Here is a 20,607-nt window from a genome sequence, read left to right as displayed (position 1 = left end):
CCAAGCAATTGCACCTGAACCAAGATTGAAGACGTACCCCGTTGTACTTCTACGATCATCCAATGAACCTGCCCAATCACTATCAGAAAAATCACACAATTTCAAATTGTTAGCGTTAGTATACAAAAGACCGTAGGAGCACGTCCCCTTCACATATCTCAACACCCTTTTGGCAGCACCATAATGAAGCTGATGCAGCGATGGATAGTAATGAACAAGAAAAACAGCAAGTAAAAGGGATGATTATTCCTAAGATTGTGAGACTATCACAAGAATCAAAGAAACCTTCTCAAATCAATAGATGCTATCTATGAATTTAAGGAAAAGTAATGAAGAAACTCAACTTTGAGTATTCTTATTGAGAAAACCAAATAACAATCATAAACTAAGTTTGCTAGAGGCTATAAGCATGTATTTATAGCCTCCAATACTCCTAATACTACTAAAATACGGAATAGGGACTTTCAAAACCCTAATCCCAACAAAACAAGGAAAGAAAGTCGTTTTACAGCGAAATAAATGCAGAAAAGTAACATAGGTGCCCCGAGTGTGCTTGATCGCAGGTAAACTTGCGATCGATCGCACTTCCAGAGACGAGGTGCGCTCAATCATGCGATCGATCGCCGAAACAGGGGCCATCAGTCCCAGTTCCAGGATCTCCATTCTCCAAAACAGGGGAATTGCGCTCGATCGCAATCAAGGTGCGATCGATCGCAGTTCCAGGGACTACTTCTTTTGCTGCGCGAGTCTGAGATCGTGTCACCATCTTTTGGGGCGTCTTCACACACTTATCCATTCCCGTCTTCTTCATGAAGTCCCATACACTTCGGTCTACATCATCCTCCCTAGGTTGGAGAGAATTCGCCCTCGAATTCGCATCCTCGTCCGAAGAATCTTCAGTGAATGGGACAAGGTGTTTGACATTAAAGACATCAGACGTCTTAATATGGCTAGGCAACTTCAAGCGATAAGCATTTGAATTGATTTTCTCGACAACCTCGACCGGACCAATCTTGCGAGCCGCCAACTTGTTGTATTCTCCCACCGGAAACCTATCTTTAGTCAACACTGCCCACACAAAATCTCCCTCCTCAAATTCTACAGCCCGGCGCTTCTTATCCGCATCCGCCTTATACTTTGCTGTGGAGGCTTGTAAATTTTGAATGGTGAACTTGTGACCCTCTTTGATCTGGGCTACGAAATCTTCGGCCTTACCATGAGGTCGCTTCAAATCTGGAATAGGCGCCAAATCCAATGGGGCACGAGGATTACTCCATAAATGATGGTGAATGGGCTAAGGCCGATACTCCGGTTAGTGGAACGGTTGTAGGCGAACTCGGCTTGGAACAATTTCTGGTCCCACAACTTGAGGTGCTCCCCTACCAAGCTCTGAAGTAAGGCTCCCAGTGAGCGGTTGACTACCTCTGTTTGCCCATCTGTTTGTGGATGGTAGGTGCTGCTGAAGTCAAGCTTAGTATAAGACAATTGCCACAAACATTGCCAAAAGTGGCTAAGGAACCGTGTGTCTTGGTCAGAAACAATGGACAATGGTAGCCTATGTAGGCGGTAGACCTCTCAAAAATACAATTGTGCCACATGTACCGCATCGGCTGTCTTTTTACAAGCAATGAAATGCACCATTTTAGAGAATCGATCAACAACCACAAAGATAGATTCGTTACCTCTTTGGGTCTTTGGTAAGCCCAACACGAAGTCCATGCTCACATTGGTCCACGGCCCCTCTGGAATGGGAAGGGGCATATACAAGCTAGCATTGGTAGCCGACCCCTTGGACACGTGACAAATTCGGCAATTTTTGACCAATCTTTCCACCTCTTTCCTCATGCTCGGCCAATAGAACTGGTCCGCCATCAGTTGTAGTGTTTTATCTCGCCCCATGTGCCCCTCATTATGGCGTTCTTGGATAATCTTCAATCGCAGGCTACCCTCAGGAATGCACAGTTGAATACCTTTGAAAAGGAACCCATTGTACAAACCAAAGTCATCTCTTACCCCTGAGGAGACCTTTCCAATAATAGGACCAAAAAACGGATCAATAGACAAAGAGTCTTTCAATAAGTCAAAGCCTATTACCTCCGAACTCAAGGTGGTCAACAGAGATGATTTTCGGCTGAGGGCATCGGCCACTTTGTTCAAAGTTCCCGACTTGTGCTTGATTGTAAATGAGAATTGTTGGACAAAGGCGGCCCATTTAGCATGTCGGGATGACAACTTATCTTGACTATGAAGGTGTTTGAGGGCCTCATGGTCCGAATACAAGATGAAGTCGTTGTAGGCGAGGTATGAGCTCCAATGTTTCAGTGCTTGCACCAATGCATAAAATTCAATATCATATGTGCTATAATTAAGTTGTGCATTCTTCAATTTCTCATTGAAATAAGCCACAGACTTGCCCCTTTGGCTGAGTACCGCCCCAATGCCGATCTTTGAGGCATCACAATATAACTCAAAGGGTAAGTCAAAGTTCAGAAGGACTAGTAATGGAGTTGTCGTCAATTTTACCTTGATCAACTCGAAGGCGTGAGTTGCAGCGTCACTCCACACAAATTTTCCCGCCTTCATACACTCCGTAAGAGGCGCCAAGATGGTACTAAAATTCTGAATAAAACGCCGATAAAAAGAGACTAACCCATGGAAGCTACATACCTCATGTAGTGTCGTTGGGAGAGGCCAATCCCGAACTGCTGCAACCTTTGACTCATCCACCGCCAACCCATCTTTGGATACCACGTAACCAAGGAAAAGAACTGAGTCAGTCATGAAAGAACACTTAGCCGGTGCCGCATAAAATTTTTCTCTGCGCAACACATCGAGGACCTTCCGTATATGTCGAATGTGTTCTTCCGCGGTGGAGCTATAAATGAGGATGTCATCAAAGTAGACAACTACAAACTTCTCGATGACGGGGCGGAATGCTTGGTTCATCACCCTCATGAAGGTGCTAGGAGCATTGGACAACCCAAACGGCATCACCAACCATTCATAGAGCCTTTTGCGCGTTTTGAACGCGGTCTTCCATTCATCACCAACCCGCACCCGAATTTGGTGGTACCCACTCTTTAAATCTAGCTTTGTGAAAACCCTTGCCCCACTCAATTGATCCAATAAGTCATCCAAACGAGGGATAAGAAATCGGTACCTCTTGGTGATTTTATTGATGGCTCGGCTATCTACGCACATCCTCCATGTTCCATCCTTCTTAGGCGTGAGTAAGGCGGGGACTGCACATGGGCTTAAGCTCTCCTGAATATGCCCTTTGACGAGAAGTTCTTCCACATGGAACCTCATTTTTTCATGCTCCTTGGGACTCATGCGGTAATGTGGGCGGTTGGGAAGACTAGAACCGGGCACCAAGTTGATTTGATGTTGAATGTCCTGAAAGGGTGGAAGCTCTGTGAGTAACTCAACCGGGAACACATCGGAAAATTCTTCTACCAAACTCGTGACCGCAGCCGGAACTACCTTTGTAGAACCACACTCCTTGCCATATCATAGATACACACAATCCGAATCGAGCATCTCCTTAATGAACTCATGCTTAGCTAGCAATGTTTGACCTGCCCCTTTTGAAGGTTTGGAATCTTCTTTCGGGTTTGGAAGGAGAGTAAGTTTGACATTATCCACCAAAAAACTGTAGGTGTTCTTCCTCCCGTCATGATGAGCATTCCGATCATATTGCCATGGCTGTCCGAGTAATAAAGGGCATGTATCCATGGCCACCACATCACACCATGTTTCATCTTTATACTTATTTCCAATTGAAAAATTCACAAGGCAACGTTTGGATACTATTACCTCGTTTCCTTTCTTAAGCCACTCCAAACGATATGGTGTAGGGTGTTGCTCCGTCCCAAGACCCAATTTTCGGACCGCTTCCTCCTCTACTATGTTCTCACAACTGCCCCATCAATGACAAGCTTGCACCCTTTGCCCCTAATTGTACATGTTGTCTTAAACAAATTATGGCGCTGGCTATCGTCGCTCTCCACCTTCCGAGGTGTAAAACACACCGTCCTAAGCATTAATAGAGGGTTGTTATCTCCGGTAACAAATTCCTCTTCCACGTCACCATAGTCGTCAAAGAGTGCTTCGTGCTCATCCTCATCGCCCTGCTCTTCAAAGGCATCTCCCGAGTCGATGAGTAACCCCTTACCATACTTTTCCCCTTTGCGACAATCCGCCATGCGGTGGCCCGGTTCGCCACACTTGAAACATTTAGGCCCATTGGATGTTGCAACTAGGGGCGGTGACCCCATGGTGGTTGGGGTACGGCCTTGGTTTGGGGTGGTAGTGGTTGTGCACGCCGTGAAAGGCCCACTTGACCGGTTTGTGCTGCCCTCGGGTCCTCGACCAAATCCTCCAAAGGACCCTCTAGATGCTGTCCTCTCTAGCAATAGTGCTCTTTGGTGGGCTTCGGACACATTAGAGGGATCAAAGAGGTTGAGGGAATCCTGAATTTGTTGGCGTACACCTCCAATGTAGCGTGACACTAATTGGTCGTTTGTTTCGGCTAGATCCACCCGAGTGAGGTACTTGTAAAATTCTTCTGTATATTCATTCACGGACTTTGAACCTTGGCTCAAATTTTGCAGCTTTTGATACATGGTTCGGGTATAATTGTATGGTAAAAAGGCCGGTCGCATATGCTTCAACAGTTTCTCCCACCTGTCGATTTTCTTCTTGCCTTGCTGCTCTCTTGATTGCTTCAATTGTTGCCACCATGCCGCTGCTCTCCCTCGGAACTTGGTTGCTACCAAAGAAACTCGTTGATCTTCGGGCACCCCCTTGAAATCAAGAATCTCTCCAATTGCCGCTACCCAATCCAAAAATTCCTCGGGTTGAAGACCCCCGTGGAATTGTGGAATATTGAGTTTGAAATCGCTCTCCCATCGATTGGCATGGGCTTGTACACGAGGTTGGTGGCCATGTACTCGGTGCCCTGCAAAAGGGTTCCCAGCTTCATTCTCCATACCTTGTTCGTCTTCCCCTTCCGAGCCGGGCGGTGAGGGTTGGTGGCGACGCTCACGGTGGAACTCCAGATTGGCCAATCGAATATTGGCGGCTGCAAGTTGCGCCCTCAATTCTGCAATTGTGTCCTCCATAAGTTACCATTGTGCCGCCGCTTGTTCTCCACGAACTGATTCTTCATGTTCATACACGTTCTCCAAATTTGCATAGCGGTTACCCCTTCCTCCTCTTGTGTTTGGTGCCATGGAAAGAAACTTGGGCTCTGATACCAACTGATGCAACGATGGATAGTAATGAACAAGAGAAACAGCAAGTAGAAGGGATAATTATTCCTAAGATTGTGAGACTATCACAAGAATCAAAGAAACCTTCTCAAATCAATAGATGCTATCTATGAATTTAAGAAAAAGTAATGAAGAAACTCAACTCTGAGTATTCTTATTGATAAAACCAAATAACAATCATAAACTAAGTTTGCTAGAGGCTATAAGCATGTATTTATAGCCTCCAATACTCCTAATACTACTAAAATACGGAATATGGACTTTCAAAACCCTAATCCCAACAAAACAAGGAAAGAAAATCGTTTTACAGCGAAATAAATGCGGAAAAGTAACATAGGCGCCCGGAGTGCGCTCGATCGCAGGTAAACTTGCGATCGATCGCACTTCCAGAGACGAGGTGCGCTCAATCATGCGATCGATCGCCGAAACAGGGGCCATCGGTCGCAGTTCCAGGAACTCCATTCTCCAAAACAGGGGAACTGCACTTGATCGCAATCAGGGTGCGATCGATCGTAGTTCCAGGGACTACTTTTGCTGCGCGAGTCTGAGATCGTGTCGCCATCTTCTGGGGCGTCTTCACACACTTATCCATTCCCGTCTTCTTCATGAAGTCCCATACACTTCGGTCTACATCAGAAGCTTGCTCGGACTTTGCATGAATCTTGACAAAAAACTTGTAGTATACATTATATCTGGCCTACTGTTTGTTAAATACAACAAACTTCCAACAAAACTTCGATAATCACCAGCATCAACCTTTTCTTCTCCATCATTCAAACTGAATTTCTGATTGGTATTCATAGGGGTCGTCATTGGGTTGCACTCATGCATTCCAAACTTCCCAAGAAGATCACTTGCATACTTCTTTTGAGACATATAAATTCCTTCATCACATTGCTTCACTTCCAACCTAAGAAAATAACTCATCAAGCCAAGATCCGTCATTTCAAACTCACTTATCATAATTCTTTTGAATTCCTCCACGAAAGTAACACAATTACTGGTGTAAATAAGATCATCTATATAAAGACACACAATAAGTACCTCACTAGCCCTTCTTGTTTTGACATACAAGGTTGGCTCACTTTCCCTCCTTTGGTACCCATGTTGCTCAAAATGACCATTAATTCGATCATACCAGGCCCTTGGTGCTTGCTTTAAGCCATAAAGAGCCTTTGTTAACCGGTACACTTTCATCTCCTTACCTTCCGCCTCATAACCTTGTTGTTGCTGCACAAACACTTCTTCATCCAAAACACCATTTAAAAATGCTGATTTGACATCAAATTGATAGACACTCCATTTATGGTTAGCGGCTACAGCTAAAACTATTCTAATGGTATCAAATCTAGCTACTGGAGCAAAAGTTTTTTCAAAATCAATACCTTCATGCTGCATGTAACCTTTTGCAACTAGTCGAGCCTTGTACTTCTGAATGGTGCCATCTGATTTGTACTTAATCTTGTAGATCCACTTCAACCCAACAACTTCTCTTCCATTTGGCAAATCCACAAGCTCACATGTCTTGTTTTTCTCCAAAGCTGTAATTTCTTCATCCATAGCAACACACCATTTTTTGTCTTGAACAGCTTCTAGAAAGTTTCTTGGCTCATTTACCTGTGTAAAATGACATCTTTCACCCTGCTCATATATCTTTCTCAAGTCCTTCAATCACCTTTCTTGGTGGTGGTTCAGGTGAAGAGAAAGATGAAGAACCTGAAGAGCTAGATGGGCTGTTTCTAGGTGTGAAAGGACTTGAAGGATTAGATGGGTAGCTTTCACCTTCATGCTCCACTATCTCATCCACCAAGTTATCATCCTCTTGGATTGTCAAAGGAAAATGTTGTTGCTCATTCCAATTCCAAGCATTTTTCTCATCAAACAAAACATCATGACTAACAATTAGTTTTTTTGTGAGAGGATCATAACATCGATATCCTTTAGTATCCATGCTATAACTCATAAATATGCACTTCACACTATTATCTACAAGTTTGTGCCTCTTTTGAGAAGGAACATGAACATAGGCAATGCAACCAAAAATCTTAAAATGAGTTACCTTGGCAACACAATTACCGGTATAAATAAGATCATCTACATAAAGACACACAATAAGTACCTCACTAGCCCTTCTTGGTTTGACGTACAAGGTTGGCTCACTTTCACTCCTTTGGTACCCATGTTGCTCAAAATGACCATTAATTCGATCATACCAAGCCCTTGGTGCTTGCTTTAAGTCATAAAGAGCCTTTGTTAACTGGTACACTTTCATCTCCTTACCTTCCACCTCATAACCTTGTGATTGCACTTCTTCATCCAAAACAACACACCATTTTTTTTTGTCTTGAACAACTTCTAGATAGGCAGTGTCAAAACACAGATTTTGAGGATTTTCTTAATACGTCAGTACAAGTAGGGTTTAGGGTTTTTCCTATATATAAGTATGATGTAACCCTGAATCATTAAGCGTAAAAAATACAGCCACCTATCTGTGGATGTAGGAAAATTGCCAAACCACGTTAAATCTGTGTTTCGACTCTCTCTCTCTTTTCGTTTTTATATTGTTCATCAATTATTGTGCACGGTAACAACAACATGCATTAAGAGGAAAAAAAAAATAAAAAATAAACCCATAGAATGTTTTGGTTGATTTTAGGAAAAATTCTCTTTTCTATTCGTGACTCTTATCCTCTCTTACGGTATACATTGATTTCCTCTCTCAAGAACTTGCATCTTCTCTATATTTTGTTTCAATTAATGAAAAATTAGTAGGTTAAGACTCTTGTTCGTATACCCAGAAGAGGATTTTGGTGGATGTTGGAAAATTGGTAGTGAGAAACCGAAACCCTACCGAGTATTGAGTAAAAGCTTAGGTTATGTTTGGCAAAAGGCCGGACTGGAAAGAGGACACATGACCCAAAACCCAAAAAAAAAAAATTTACACTTTTTCTTTCAAAATTAATTATAACATTCTTACTTTTTACATTAAATCAATAATTTTTTATTAGGGGAAACTTCACTAAGGACCCCCAAACTTCCACCCGTTTTGAAATACCCCCCCTGAACTTCAAAATCTCTTAATTTAGTCCATTGAACTTTCAATTGCTTTCAATTTGGACCCCTCCGTTAGATTTTAAACGTCACATGACGTTTATACCCCTGACTTTTATATAAAATTTCAACTTCTAAAACGTTTTTTATTAAAAAAAAAAAAAACAAAAATCAGGGATATTTTGGTCTTTTTTTGAATTTTTAACGGCTAAAATTAACGGAAGGGTCCAAATTGAGAGCAATTGAAAGTTCATGGGACTAAATTGAGAGATTTTGAAGTTCAGGGGGGGTATTTCAAAACGTGTGGAAGTTTGGGGGTCCTTAGTGAAGTTTCCCAATATGCTGTAACCCTGAATCATTAAGTGTAAAAAATACAGCCACCTATCTGTGGATGTAGGAAAATTGCCGAACCACGTTAAATCTGTGTTTTGACTCTCTCTCTCTCTCTTTTCGTTTCTATATTGTTCATCAATTATTGTGCACGGTAACAACAACATGCATTAAGAGGAAAAAAAAATAAAAAATAAACCCATAGAATGTTTTGGTTGATTTTAGGAAAAATTCTCTTTTCTATTCGTGACTCTTATCCTCCGTTACGGTATACATTGATTTCCTCTCTCAAGAACTTGCATCTTCTCTATATTTTGTTTCAATTAATGAAAAATTAGTAGGTTAAGACTCTTGTTCGTATACCCAGAAGAGGATTTTGGTGGATGTTGGAAAATTGGTAGTGAGAAACCGAAACCCCACGGAGTATTGAGTAAAAACTTAGGTTATGTTTGGCAAGAGGCCGGACTGGAAAGAGGACACATGACCCAAAACCCAAAAAAAAAAAATTTACACTTTTTCTCTCAAAATTAACTCTAATATTCTTACTTTTTACATCAAATCAATCATTTTTTATTACTATTCAAATAAAAAAATCACTACAAAACAAATTTTTTCACTTTTTTATACAAAATATTCTTACTTTTTTCTCTCACATCAATCAAATCTGCTACAGTACCGATCCACTTCCTAAATCCATTCCATTGCCAAACATAACCTTAGTGTTTGATGGGAATTGATTTGTGAATAATTTGTGATGAGGAGGTGTTATAGTTGCTGATTTCGGTTTATGGTACTACCCATGAAGATCTATGGTGCAAGTAATGAGAACTCCGTAGAATTTTGGTTATAAATGAGAACTCTACACACTGTTTTGGTAAGTTAACCAAGTCAGTGCTTCTCAAATTCTTTCAGTACTGATGCGAGAATGCATTTAACTTGTGTTTGTGTACTATTATGAATCTCTTGTATTCTTATCATTACCATGTATATTGTTATTTAGTTAAACATCAAATAAATTAGTTTAGATTGATTCAAATCTGTTGGTTCTGGTTGAGTATGATAAACATGAAAAAGAAATTATATATTTGAGTAGAGTGGGTTATATTGGTGTCTTTGTGTTATATAAATACTAGATACATGAAGATTTACAGAAAATTTGGGGATATACATTAAACCACAGAATAATAAGTAGAAAGGAAAAGACATAATGAACAAAACAATTTGTAAGGAAATCCTATATAGTAAGAAGCTCAGCCCCTCTAGAACCTGAGATGGAGAAAATTAAACCTACCAAATTCTTTCATAAAGATACCAAGCAATAAAATTCACTTGCAATATTCCTTAGCAAACAGTCAGTATGAGTGATATCCTTGCAAGTATGAGCTCTCAACATCTGAGTTTTGACTTTCCATGTCAGGATCTGCAACGACTCTTGCCCCTCCATCCCTTGTCTGTTTTCTCCACTTCATTTTCCTCAGCCAGTGCTCAACCAACTTCACAGCTAGACCAATAAAAATCACTCCCAAGGAGCCACAGCTTACTACTATTAGCATCACAAACAACATATATGTCCCCTCATCATCCTGCGGCATGACCACCCATGTGGCTGCAACATAAGCTGTCGCCATGAATGCCACTGACACCCACATGACCTTGTGAGCAACCGTCAGCAGTGTCATCTGTGCCTTTCTTCTGAAAGGGATGATGCTGACAAGAACGATTACTATGGAGAGAGAGGTGAACAATGCAATGTTGTTGCTCACCTCAAAGACCTTGAAAGCAGTTATTCGGCCCCCCGCTGTCCCATTCCTTCTTCCATCTCGGTCATCAACGCCGCCATGAGGAGGACTGATTCCAGCAGAGAAAGTAACCGTTGCAATCAAAATGGCAACTAGTATTATGGTGTTCCTAGCATTTTGTAAAGCTTCCATGTATATTTCACCTTGCCTATTTCGGTGGCCATTGTGAAACTCACCTATCCTTTCCCGGTGCCTTTTCTTAACACGTTTGTGTTGTTGCAGATTGGCTGGGAATGTCTCCCAAACTTGCTGCTGTGGCGATGAAGTTCTAGAGCTAGTTCCGGGGCTGATTCCGGCTGGCGAGTTCTTGTAACCAGAAGAAACAAATTCATTCATAATGGAGATCTCCAATCCACCATTTATGCCACCGTGACTGGTGAATCTTTCTACTTCCGGCGAGCGGGATAAGAGTTCGATACTTCTTCTGCCACCAGCTTTAACAAACGTGGCTTCAAGACGCCGATTCTCTCTGCTGTTCTTGGCCTGGTCGAGGATGTCAAGTGCTGTGAGTCCTTTGAAGTTCCGAGAATTAATCTCCACTTTTGTTTTGTTGATCAAGAACTCTGCCATCTGAAACAAACGTGAAATTAGTAACGTATCTGTGAAGAAAGATTCAGACAGTAACACAGGGAAACCAACATGCATGAAATTCCCAAAAAAGTAAATTTCTGTGAAATTCCAAAAAAAGTAAATTTCCAAATCATCACACTATGGAAACCCCTTCCAGTTCCCTCACATTATTCACGATGCATTTTTCCAAAACAAATCAAAATCAAAACATTTTTACTTTTTTATTTTTATATTACATAATTTACTTTTTATTACTCTTCAAATAAAAAATAAAAACAAATTACTAAAAATATAACTTTTTCACTTTTATACTAAACATTCTTACTTTTTTTTTCACATCAATCCACGTCAGCTACAGTATCAAACGGAAAATGGTGGAAAAGGGTTTGTCAAACACTCTTTATCTAGTGTTCCTAGTCTTAAAAAAGAAAAATTCGCTTGCACCCGTGACCATCAGCGATTTTGCCGTCAAAACCTCAAACTTTTAATTTTACAGGGTTAGTATCTCAAAAAATTCTCTTTTAAAGTGAGAAATTTCTTGCTATATTGACATTGCAAAAATTAAAAGTTATAGAAGAAACTTCAGTTTAGCTCTCTGAACTTTCACACAATTTGACAAACCCTCAAACTTTCAAATCTCTCACTTTGGACCCTTGAACTTTCAATTTCTCTCAATTTGGACCCATCCGTCAGATTTTAAACGTTACATGACGTTTATACCCCTGAATTTTGTATAAAATTCCAACTTTACCCTTAAATTCCAAAATGTTTTTTTTTAAAAAAAAAAAAAAAAAAAATTAAAAAACGAAAATCAAGGATATTTGGTATTTTTTTGTATTTTTAACGGCTAAAATTAACGGAAGGGTCCACATTGAGAGAAATTGAAAGTTTAAGAGTCCAAATTAAGTGAGAGATTTGAAAGTTTGAGAGTTTGTCAAATTACGTAAAAGTTCAGGGGGGTTAAACTGAAGTTTCCCCAAAATTATAAGTTATGATTGCAGAAAAGCAGAGGTTTGAAAAAACATTAATTTTTTGGGGAAACTTCACTAAGGATCCCCAAACTTCCACCCGTTTTGAAATACCCCCCGAACTTCAAAATCTCTCAATTTAGTCCCCTGAACTTTCAATTGCTCTCAATTTGGACCCTTCCGTTAATTTTACCCGTTAAAAATTCAAAAAAAGACCAAAATATTTCTGATTTTTGTTTTTTTTTTAAATTAAAAAACGTTTTGAAAGTTAAAATTTTATACAAAAGTCAGGGGTATAAACGTCATGTGACGTTTAAAATCTGATGGAGAGGTCCAAATTGAAAGCAATTGAAAGTATAGGAGACTAAATTAAGAGATTTTGAAGTTCAGAAAAGGTATTTCAAAACGGGTGAAAGTTTGAAAGTACTTAGTGAAGTTTTCCCTAATTTTTTCTCACCTGATGGCGGCCTCCAGAAACTGCAAGATGTAAACAGGTGTTACCATGATGATCTTGGCAGTGAATGAGATTTGTACCGTTGCAGGTATGCACCAAATACACAAGGGCCTGGTACTGCCCATGTATCACAGCAAGGTGAAAGACTGTATGGCCCTCACTCGTGGCATGGTAAAACGACGCCCAAGCGAGCAGCACAAACTCTTCAAGCACCGAAACTTTGCCATTCATTGATGCCATGTGCAGTGGGGTGCACCCATTGCTGTTATATTGCAAAGCCAGAGCCACGTCATGCATCAGGAGAATCCTGACTATCTCCCTGTGCCCTTCAATGCAAGCGAGGTGCAATGCTGTGTCCATGGCGTCGGCTGTTCTCTGCTCAATAATTCCTTCGTTTGCTTGAAATAAGCTTATCAATGTCGACGTGTCGTTTGCCTTTATTGCCTCTACAAGCCTAGAATCCATTTCAATTCCTTTGAGAGAGAGAGAGAGAGAAACAACCTGCGAATGAAGAAGTTGTGTTGATGAAGACACGTATATATAGGGAGTTTTGTCAATGGTGTCTTTAGATGATTTGAAAATGATAAAGAAATTGAGGCAAGAGAGAATCTTCTGTACACGTGCGTGTGATGGTGATGTGATCATTGTCAAATTATCATCTTCCTGGGACCTTCCTTGAATGTTTTATGGTCATCTTGTGAGTAGGAAGCGAGTCCAAACTGTAACAGAATTTGATTGATGTGTTTTTTATAAAAAAGTAAGAATGTTTTATTTAAATAATAATAAAAAGTGATTGATGTGATGTAAAAATAAGAATGTTGGAATTGATTTTGAGAAAATTTTTTTTGAGATTTTGAGTCGACTCCGGTCCGACGCACACTTGGCCATGGTTTTTTGGTTTAGAAATGTAGATTGAGCTGCTTCAACCCAGAAGTTTCGACATGGTTGCTGTACGTGACATCGGTGTGGGAAACCATGACTTTTGTGTTTTATCTTTTTTGTCTTCCACTTGCCAAGAAATTAATGTTGGGAAAAATGGGGATTATGATCAATCAAATAAAGTTGGGAACGGTTGCTCTTGTCCACCATGGGAAACTTCTCTTTAAAGTCTTTTTAAGGCAAAGTCGTATGCGTTTATATTGGGTTTGTGTTTTGGTTTTTATTATTATTTTTTATTTTGGGTTTTGGCTGATGATAACAATTAGGACCGTTTTTAAAGTTACCACTTACCCCATTAAAGTTTATTCAATCCCATTAATATATATATATAATGGGATTGAATAAACTTTAATGGGGTAAGTGGTAACTTTAAAAACGGTCCTAATTGTTATTATCAGTATATATATGCAATTTTCCTTCCATACTTTTAGGGGTGAAAAGACGGTTACTTCTAAAACTGTGAACCATAACCCTGTATTTAATAATTGGTTAGTGGTTAATAAAATAGTTTTTAACCACTTTTTAAAAGAAAAAAATAGAAAGAAAAAAAATTCAAAACGTATATATATATATATATATATATATATATAGCAGTTAGCGGTTAGGGTTTTTTCAAATTTTAAAACCGCTAATCACACCGTCTAGACGGTTGGCGATTTTTTTTTACCGCCTTCGAAAGCTGTTAGCAGTTAAAACGGTTAACCACTAACCACCGGCTATTTCAGCCCTACATATTTCTGCAATCCTAAAACTTGTATGAAATGAAGTACCATTTTTTGCAATTTGAGTATTAGGCAGGGGTGTTAATTCGTCCAATAAGCCAGTAACTAGGCAAAATGCTCAATAGAGAAAATGCTAAAGATATACTAAAATAGTGTCTACATCATTGCTAATTCACCAATGACGTCAAGTTCATCCAAACGACGCGTTGTGAGAACTGAGAAAATACCAAAACAACTTATCATGTAGCAGCCTGTCCCACATGTGTGTTTTAGGGGCCTACCAAAACGTGTTTTTTCTATTCAATGAAAGGGGAAAGGAAATTGCTACGGTCCTTCTCTTAATTTCATTGGATACCAAAGGAGTGAAGTGGGAAGCCGCTCATTTGACAATTTGGTGTGAAAAGAAATTTGCACATTTAGAAGTGGGAGTGCAAGGCCATTCAATGAAGAGGCGAGCTTTGTTGATGGCTAAGATAGTCAACAATGTCTCGTCTTCAAGAATGAGAGAAGATCGATCTTCAAGAATGAGAGAAGAGCATCGGTCCGTTGGAGATAGCTAGATTGACAACGAGGCGGGCGGGGTGCCTCCTGGATGGAGGCTTCCATTAGGGGCAACCATTTGGAGGAGGCGGCGGTAAAGTTATCATTGTGGTCACTCAATACAATAGCAACAACAAAGAATTGAGGCAGATAGCTAAGTCAAAATTTGTCTTCAAGAGAGTTGTTATGTAATGCCCTTGCTTAAATAAAGCCACTAAACGGAATAATTGTATATTTCACATGGCGCTACCATAATACTCTTTTGATTCACACAGTGAGAACTGCATATATTTATTTTTTTCTTTTTGAAACCATAAACTCACTTTTATAAATTACACCGAACTCCAAAGCTTTAAATTGAATACACTTTATATAAAATATTGTAAATTCAATACAGACAGAAAGAGAAAACATTTTCATCAAACAAAATGCCACATATGGCAATCTATTATCTTAGTAAGCTCTTTGCCTCCAATGATCGCTTCTGTAAAATTGAACACTTTTACGGGTGAAAAACAATGGGTTCATGGCTTAATAAGTAAGAACTATTGATCCATGTTTGTGTGTAACATAAGCGCATTCTTTGAACTTTCTTACTCTCTTTGTAACAACTCGAAAAATAAAACTATTTTTAAAATATAAAATATGTTTAAAAAGGATCTAGCTTGCATGCTGTAGAGCCGTTTTCCACAGTTGAAAATTAGGTTTAAAAAATTAATAATAAAAAAATATTAAAACTTAAAAAAATTATAAAATATTAATAATTAAAAAGCTAAAAATATTTTGAAAAAAAAAAAGAGGCGATAATTATTATTACAGGAAGTGTAGCCCGGCCGCCCCAGTAAAGGGGATGGCTCAGCCACAAAAAACAAAACAAAAGGTTAGAAGTTTTTAAGGGTGGTTAGATTGCAGGGGTGGTTTTGACCACCACCTTCACAGTCATTTCAGGGGGTGGTGTCTTTCCCTGGTGCTGAGTGGTGGCCACCCCCAAAGGAGCCAAAAGAAATATAGGTTTAAGGCCAAACCTCCCCAAAAGAACTTGGGTGGTTTGACCCGCTTGCAAATGAGGGATGATCCAGAAGCCACAGGCCCATGGAGTGTTAGAGTCCACTCCTGATTTGACCATGTTTGGAGCCACCATATTAAAGTTGGTGACCACCCCACTAACTAACCCATCCCCATTTTTTCTTTTTTAGCTTTTTTGATATTTTTTTTAAGTTTTAATGACACAAACAATACAATAGTCACGGTACCATTTAGTGGAAAACGGTACCGTTTAAAAATTCATCTAGATTTTAAAGCAAAGTGTATTAATTATATTTCTTCAAAATACTCCTGTGACTAAATTTTTTTTTTTAAAAAAAAAAAAAAAAAAAAAGAAAAAGAAAAAGAAAGGGGATTGATCCTTGGAGTTAGGGGCAGAACCACCTTATGGCTTCAGGGGGCTTGTGACCCCCCAAGCCTTAAGGTGGCCTCCAAAAAAATAAATTTTTTATAAAATATACCTTTAAAAATTAATTTTTCTCCTCATTTTTTTTTTAAAAAAAAAAATTTTTGCTTAAGTTTAAAGTTCTAATTTTGCCCTTGTTTGGAGTCATTCCCCGCCGGAGGCACAAAAAAATTTCATTAACTTGATCGGAAGCATCTTCCGCCAAAAAATTTCCAAGCTAATTCTCATTATCTTCTATACGTATTCTTGGTCTATTAGTTGGGTGTGAAATTAACTGCATAAAAAATAGACAGCTAATTTCTTTTGGTTATTTGAATTGTGATCCAAGCCGATGATGAAGATCTTCACACTCTCTTTGATGGGTAAAGTCAGTTTAGAATATTAAAATTTTGGAATTAATCAATAAAATCATTCTAGTTGTTCATCTTGACAACCTACCTTTGACATTCATGCGAATCATAATGTGGTTTCTTGGCAGTTTATGGGTTCCCTTGGCTACTCTAGAGCAAGAAGAAATAGGATCCTCTCCAGTTCAAAATGGATTGGAAAATATCAAGTTTATGGATAGGATTTCTTTTTAAAAATCCTAAAACCATAAATAGGATACTTGTCCACTAACTAAAAATAATAATAAAATATTATTTTAGATTTAAATAAAAATAAAAAATAAAATTATAAAATATTAAGGGGTGGGGGTGGCCAGACCACCTCAGTTAGGGGCTGAGGTGGCTTTGGCTACCCCACACCGGCGTCTGGGGTGTGGATGGGCTGTCCAAAAATGGGCACTTCCTGCCCATTAGTCAACCCTGTTGGGCTCCTTTGATAGCCCAAGTGTTCTTTGAAAATATTTTGAAGCTTCATGAGATTCTAAAGTCAATTGTTTGTGATAGGATCTCCACTTTCACTATTGTTTAATTAGGCTTAATGAACTAAATTCTGGTTAGTTCGGGGCTATTGTTTGGGTTGTCCACCCATTTTTATTTTCATAAAATTTCCCGCTCTCTCTTCCTTTTGGATCACGAGTGGGCCTCTAATCCTTTTCCCTTATTTGATTAAAAAAAAAAAAACTTAATTCAATTTTAGCTCAACCTATCATCTTCAGGATGATCAAATAAAAATTGTTAATAAGACCGTTGGTACGTGCATAAAGCATGGGTTCAATGGTTACCATGGGCCGAGTTTAATTTGTTCATGATCAATGGTTACCTCGATTAAAAATTGTTAATCAAGGACAGCCAATTCCTAAAACGTGTCTACATACTATAGAATAAAAATTACAATTAGTTTATACTTAAAAAATATTTGTAGTAAAAGCTTGAATTGTAGCTAACAAAGCTTTCTCTGGCATTTCTTCTATAAAGCTCTCTCTCCAACTCAAAACTTTGGTGGCCGAAAGTTTGATATGTATGGTTTAAGAGCATCTCTAAAAGTTATTGTAAATTAGTTTTTTTAGCTAAATTTAGTTACTATGCCTTATTTTCTTGTTCTAACGGTCCTTGTAAAATATAACTTTTTTTAACAATTGCTACAGTAAACTTTCATATTATTGTAGCAACTTGTAAGTAATAGTTTATTATATTTTCTCTTTTTTTTTCTACTTTTTTAATATTTTTTCTTTCATTCTCTCTTTATGGAAAAAGAAAAGGAAATAATAAAAAATAATACTAAAAAATAATATTTAATTAGGATAGATAGTTAAAATAGATGTTCTGTTGAAATGTATAGTGAAAAATTAATAGCTAAAAATAAAATAAAATAAAAAGGTTGTATTTTGAGTAGTTAAATTGAGAAAGCTCTTGATGGAGATGCTCTAGAATCAAGGAGAGGTTAGAGAATAAAGTTAGTCTCCAAGAACCCAAATAATGGCCATAGGGTCTTATGAAAATCATGGCTCATAGCCTTATACTGCTTATATAGTCTTTGAGAAAACTAAGGGTTAATGAATAAGTCTATTAAGAAATAACACTTTATGAGGCTATTGCTTTTGAACAAGAATAAGTCTCGTTCGAAGGAAACTAGGATTTTATAACTTACCGCATGCAGCATTCAAACGGGATACGACTGTCGTTGTGATAGTGTTTTGGATTCACCTTGATTATCACCGCATTTAAACCACCTTAGAACCTAGTTGTGAGCAGGTTTCTTAGTAAGATCTTGTGAAACAATGTGATTCAGCCCCGTTCGAACCTGGTGCGGTCACCCTTGAGATTGAGCCTCCCTATAGATTGAATTTTGAAACCTCGAAGTCTTCTATCCAAGGTTTTCAGGCGTTAGAGGCGATTTTATCAGAACCTTGGAAAAGTTTCAAAAAAGTAATAATTATGTTTATGGATTCAATGAGCTACAATGTTTTTTTTTTTTTTTTACACATGATTTCTTGCTGTATTGTCAAGATACTGCCAATTCTTATAAATCAATAACAAAGTTGGCTCCTCATTTTCATTCTCAACATAATTGACCTTCTTTTCAACTATATTTGTAGCAATTCTATGAACTATATATATAATAGTATTGAATTTGAGATTCATTATGTCTTCATCGGTGAGACCTTGAATTGCTTCCTTTTTACGCCCTTCTGTTTGATATGAATCTTATCATCTTTCTTCTTTCTAGGGAATCAACTTAACATTCTTGAGAAAATAATTGGAGAAGATGATTAAAAACATCATATTATTTTTGTTCTGCTCACTTGCATATTTATAAGTAATAAAAATATGCAACTTCCCAAACAATTCATTTTATTTTTAATTATTGCTTTATCATCATAATACATGCCCATTGGACAAAGGCCCAAGGCCCAACGAGAATTTCATAGGTGCTCATCCTCACCTCTCATCAACTGCCTCTTTTATTCTCGGCATGGAATTTGGGCAAGAAAGAATTTACAAGGAAAGCATGGTATATTCTATTAATGAACATCTCCAATGGGACCACGACACCTGGCAGACGGTTAGAGGGAACACATTTTATAATTACAAGCTCACTAGTATTCTTCATTGAATTTTTTCTAAAATATTCTACTAACTCAAACATCGGGGTGGTTCTCCACTGACACACAGTGGTCTTCCATCTAGGCATTCTAGATGATATATGATATTTTCCTCCCATGCTGCATTTTTCCACCTTACTAAGTTACTATGCATCATATCAAAGGCAGAATAAAATTGGTCTAGGGTGTGTCGGCAGGATTCGAAGGTTGTTGTGATTATCGAGTTCTTTCGACGTGTTTTTAAAAAGAGTAGTGTTAAAAATTATATTTTTATCTCACAATTATTTTATATGTGATTAGTTTAGCTAACCCTTAGATTTTTTTATTTATTTATAATAAAAACTAATCCAATGATTGGTTGAGACTGTTATATCAACATTATAAGATACTTATGAAATAAAAATGTGTTTATAGCATTATTCTTAAAAATACCGTCAATTAATCGCATAATTCTTGTCTTATATCATCTTTAGATATTGAAATATACCTCTTTAGATTCGGCGGGGGGCTTGACGCTCGTGAGTCACGACTTGTGTATAAAGCGAAAAAGTAATGCTAAATACTACACTTCTATTCCATCTTTATTTCACTGGGGTTGATGTGCCAGTGTCTACCCGTCATATATATATATAAAACAAGGGCTAATCTAACAGTTGATGGACATTGCTACATCAACTCAGTGGGATAAGGGTGTAATTGTATTTAACATTGAGTAATACTATATACCACACCACTATCCTACCACTATCTCACTATGCTGGTGTATCACTGTCAATTCACCCTTAGATCATCACTTGTTAAAAGAAAAGAAAAAAAAAAATCCAATTGTGAATTAGCACTATCATGTTAGCATAGTGTAATAGTGGTGTGGTATATATCGTTACTCTTTAACATTATTCAAAATAAAAGGAGAAATATTATATACCAAATTTTTATCTCACAACTATTATACATTGTTGATGTAAAAATGTCAACCAACCTTTGAATTTTTATTTTTTTATAACAAAGACCGATCTAATGGTTGATTGTAACTACTATATCAGTATTGCACAATAATTGAAGGGGAAAGTCTATATATCCCTCTCAAACTACCACACAATTGACAATGTTCTCCCAAACTTTCAGTTGTGACAATATCTCCCCCTAAACTACCAAAAATTGTCAATGTTCTCTCCAATGACGAAACTACCCTTAATAAAATAAAAACAAAAAATACTACAACTTCTACAAAAAAAACCTAAAGCTAAAACCCAAAATCCAAGGGGTGGCCAATTTTTTTTTTTTTTTTTTTAAAAAAAAGTCCTTTTTATAAGAAAAAAATTGAAAAATTTTCGATTTTTTTTTAATTTTGTTTTAAAAATTTTTTAATTAAAAAATTTCGTTTAAAAAAATATAATTCTTTCGTTTTTTTTTTAAAAAATAAAAATCGTTTTTTTAAAATAAATTTTCCTTTTCTTAAATTTAAAATTAGTTTTTTAAAATTAAAATATCGTTTTTAAAAAAAATGAAAATTTTATTTTTA

At 37.8% G+C, this 20,607-nt stretch overlaps 1 protein-coding gene across 1 annotated transcript; it reads right to left on the bottom strand.

Annotated features, from left to right (window-relative positions):
• Nucleotides 1–10,006: 10,006 nt before the first annotated feature.
• On the bottom strand, nucleotides 10,007–12,910 carry LOC132174043 (ankyrin repeat-containing protein At5g02620-like). Its single transcript, XM_059585756.1, has 2 exons — nucleotides 12,449–12,910; nucleotides 10,007–11,023 (listed from the first exon to the last, which is right to left on the bottom strand). Exons 1-2 carry the CDS (start codon nucleotides 12,908–12,910, stop codon nucleotides 10,007–10,009), a joined length of 1,479 nt encoding a protein of 492 aa, XP_059441739.1.
• Between the last annotated feature and the right edge of the window lie 7,697 nt (nucleotides 12,911–20,607).

This window comes from Corylus avellana, chromosome ca3, assembly GCF_901000735.1.
Source record: "Corylus avellana chromosome ca3, CavTom2PMs-1.0".
NCBI lineage: Eukaryota > Viridiplantae > Streptophyta > Magnoliopsida > Fagales > Betulaceae > Corylus > Corylus avellana.
This window is presented reverse-complemented; position numbering and strand designations above follow the sequence as displayed.

Bases quoted from the DNA above. Each gene is read 5' to 3' on its own strand.
- LOC132174043 (XM_059585756.1), bottom strand. From the start codon at position 12,910: ATGGATTCTAGGCTTGTAGAGGCAATAAAGGCAAACGACACGTCGACA. The intron at 11,024-12,448 runs GTGAGAAAAAAT...CGTTTGTTTCAG, and splicing joins TTTCTGGAGGCCGCCATCAG to ATGGCAGAGTTCTTGATCAA.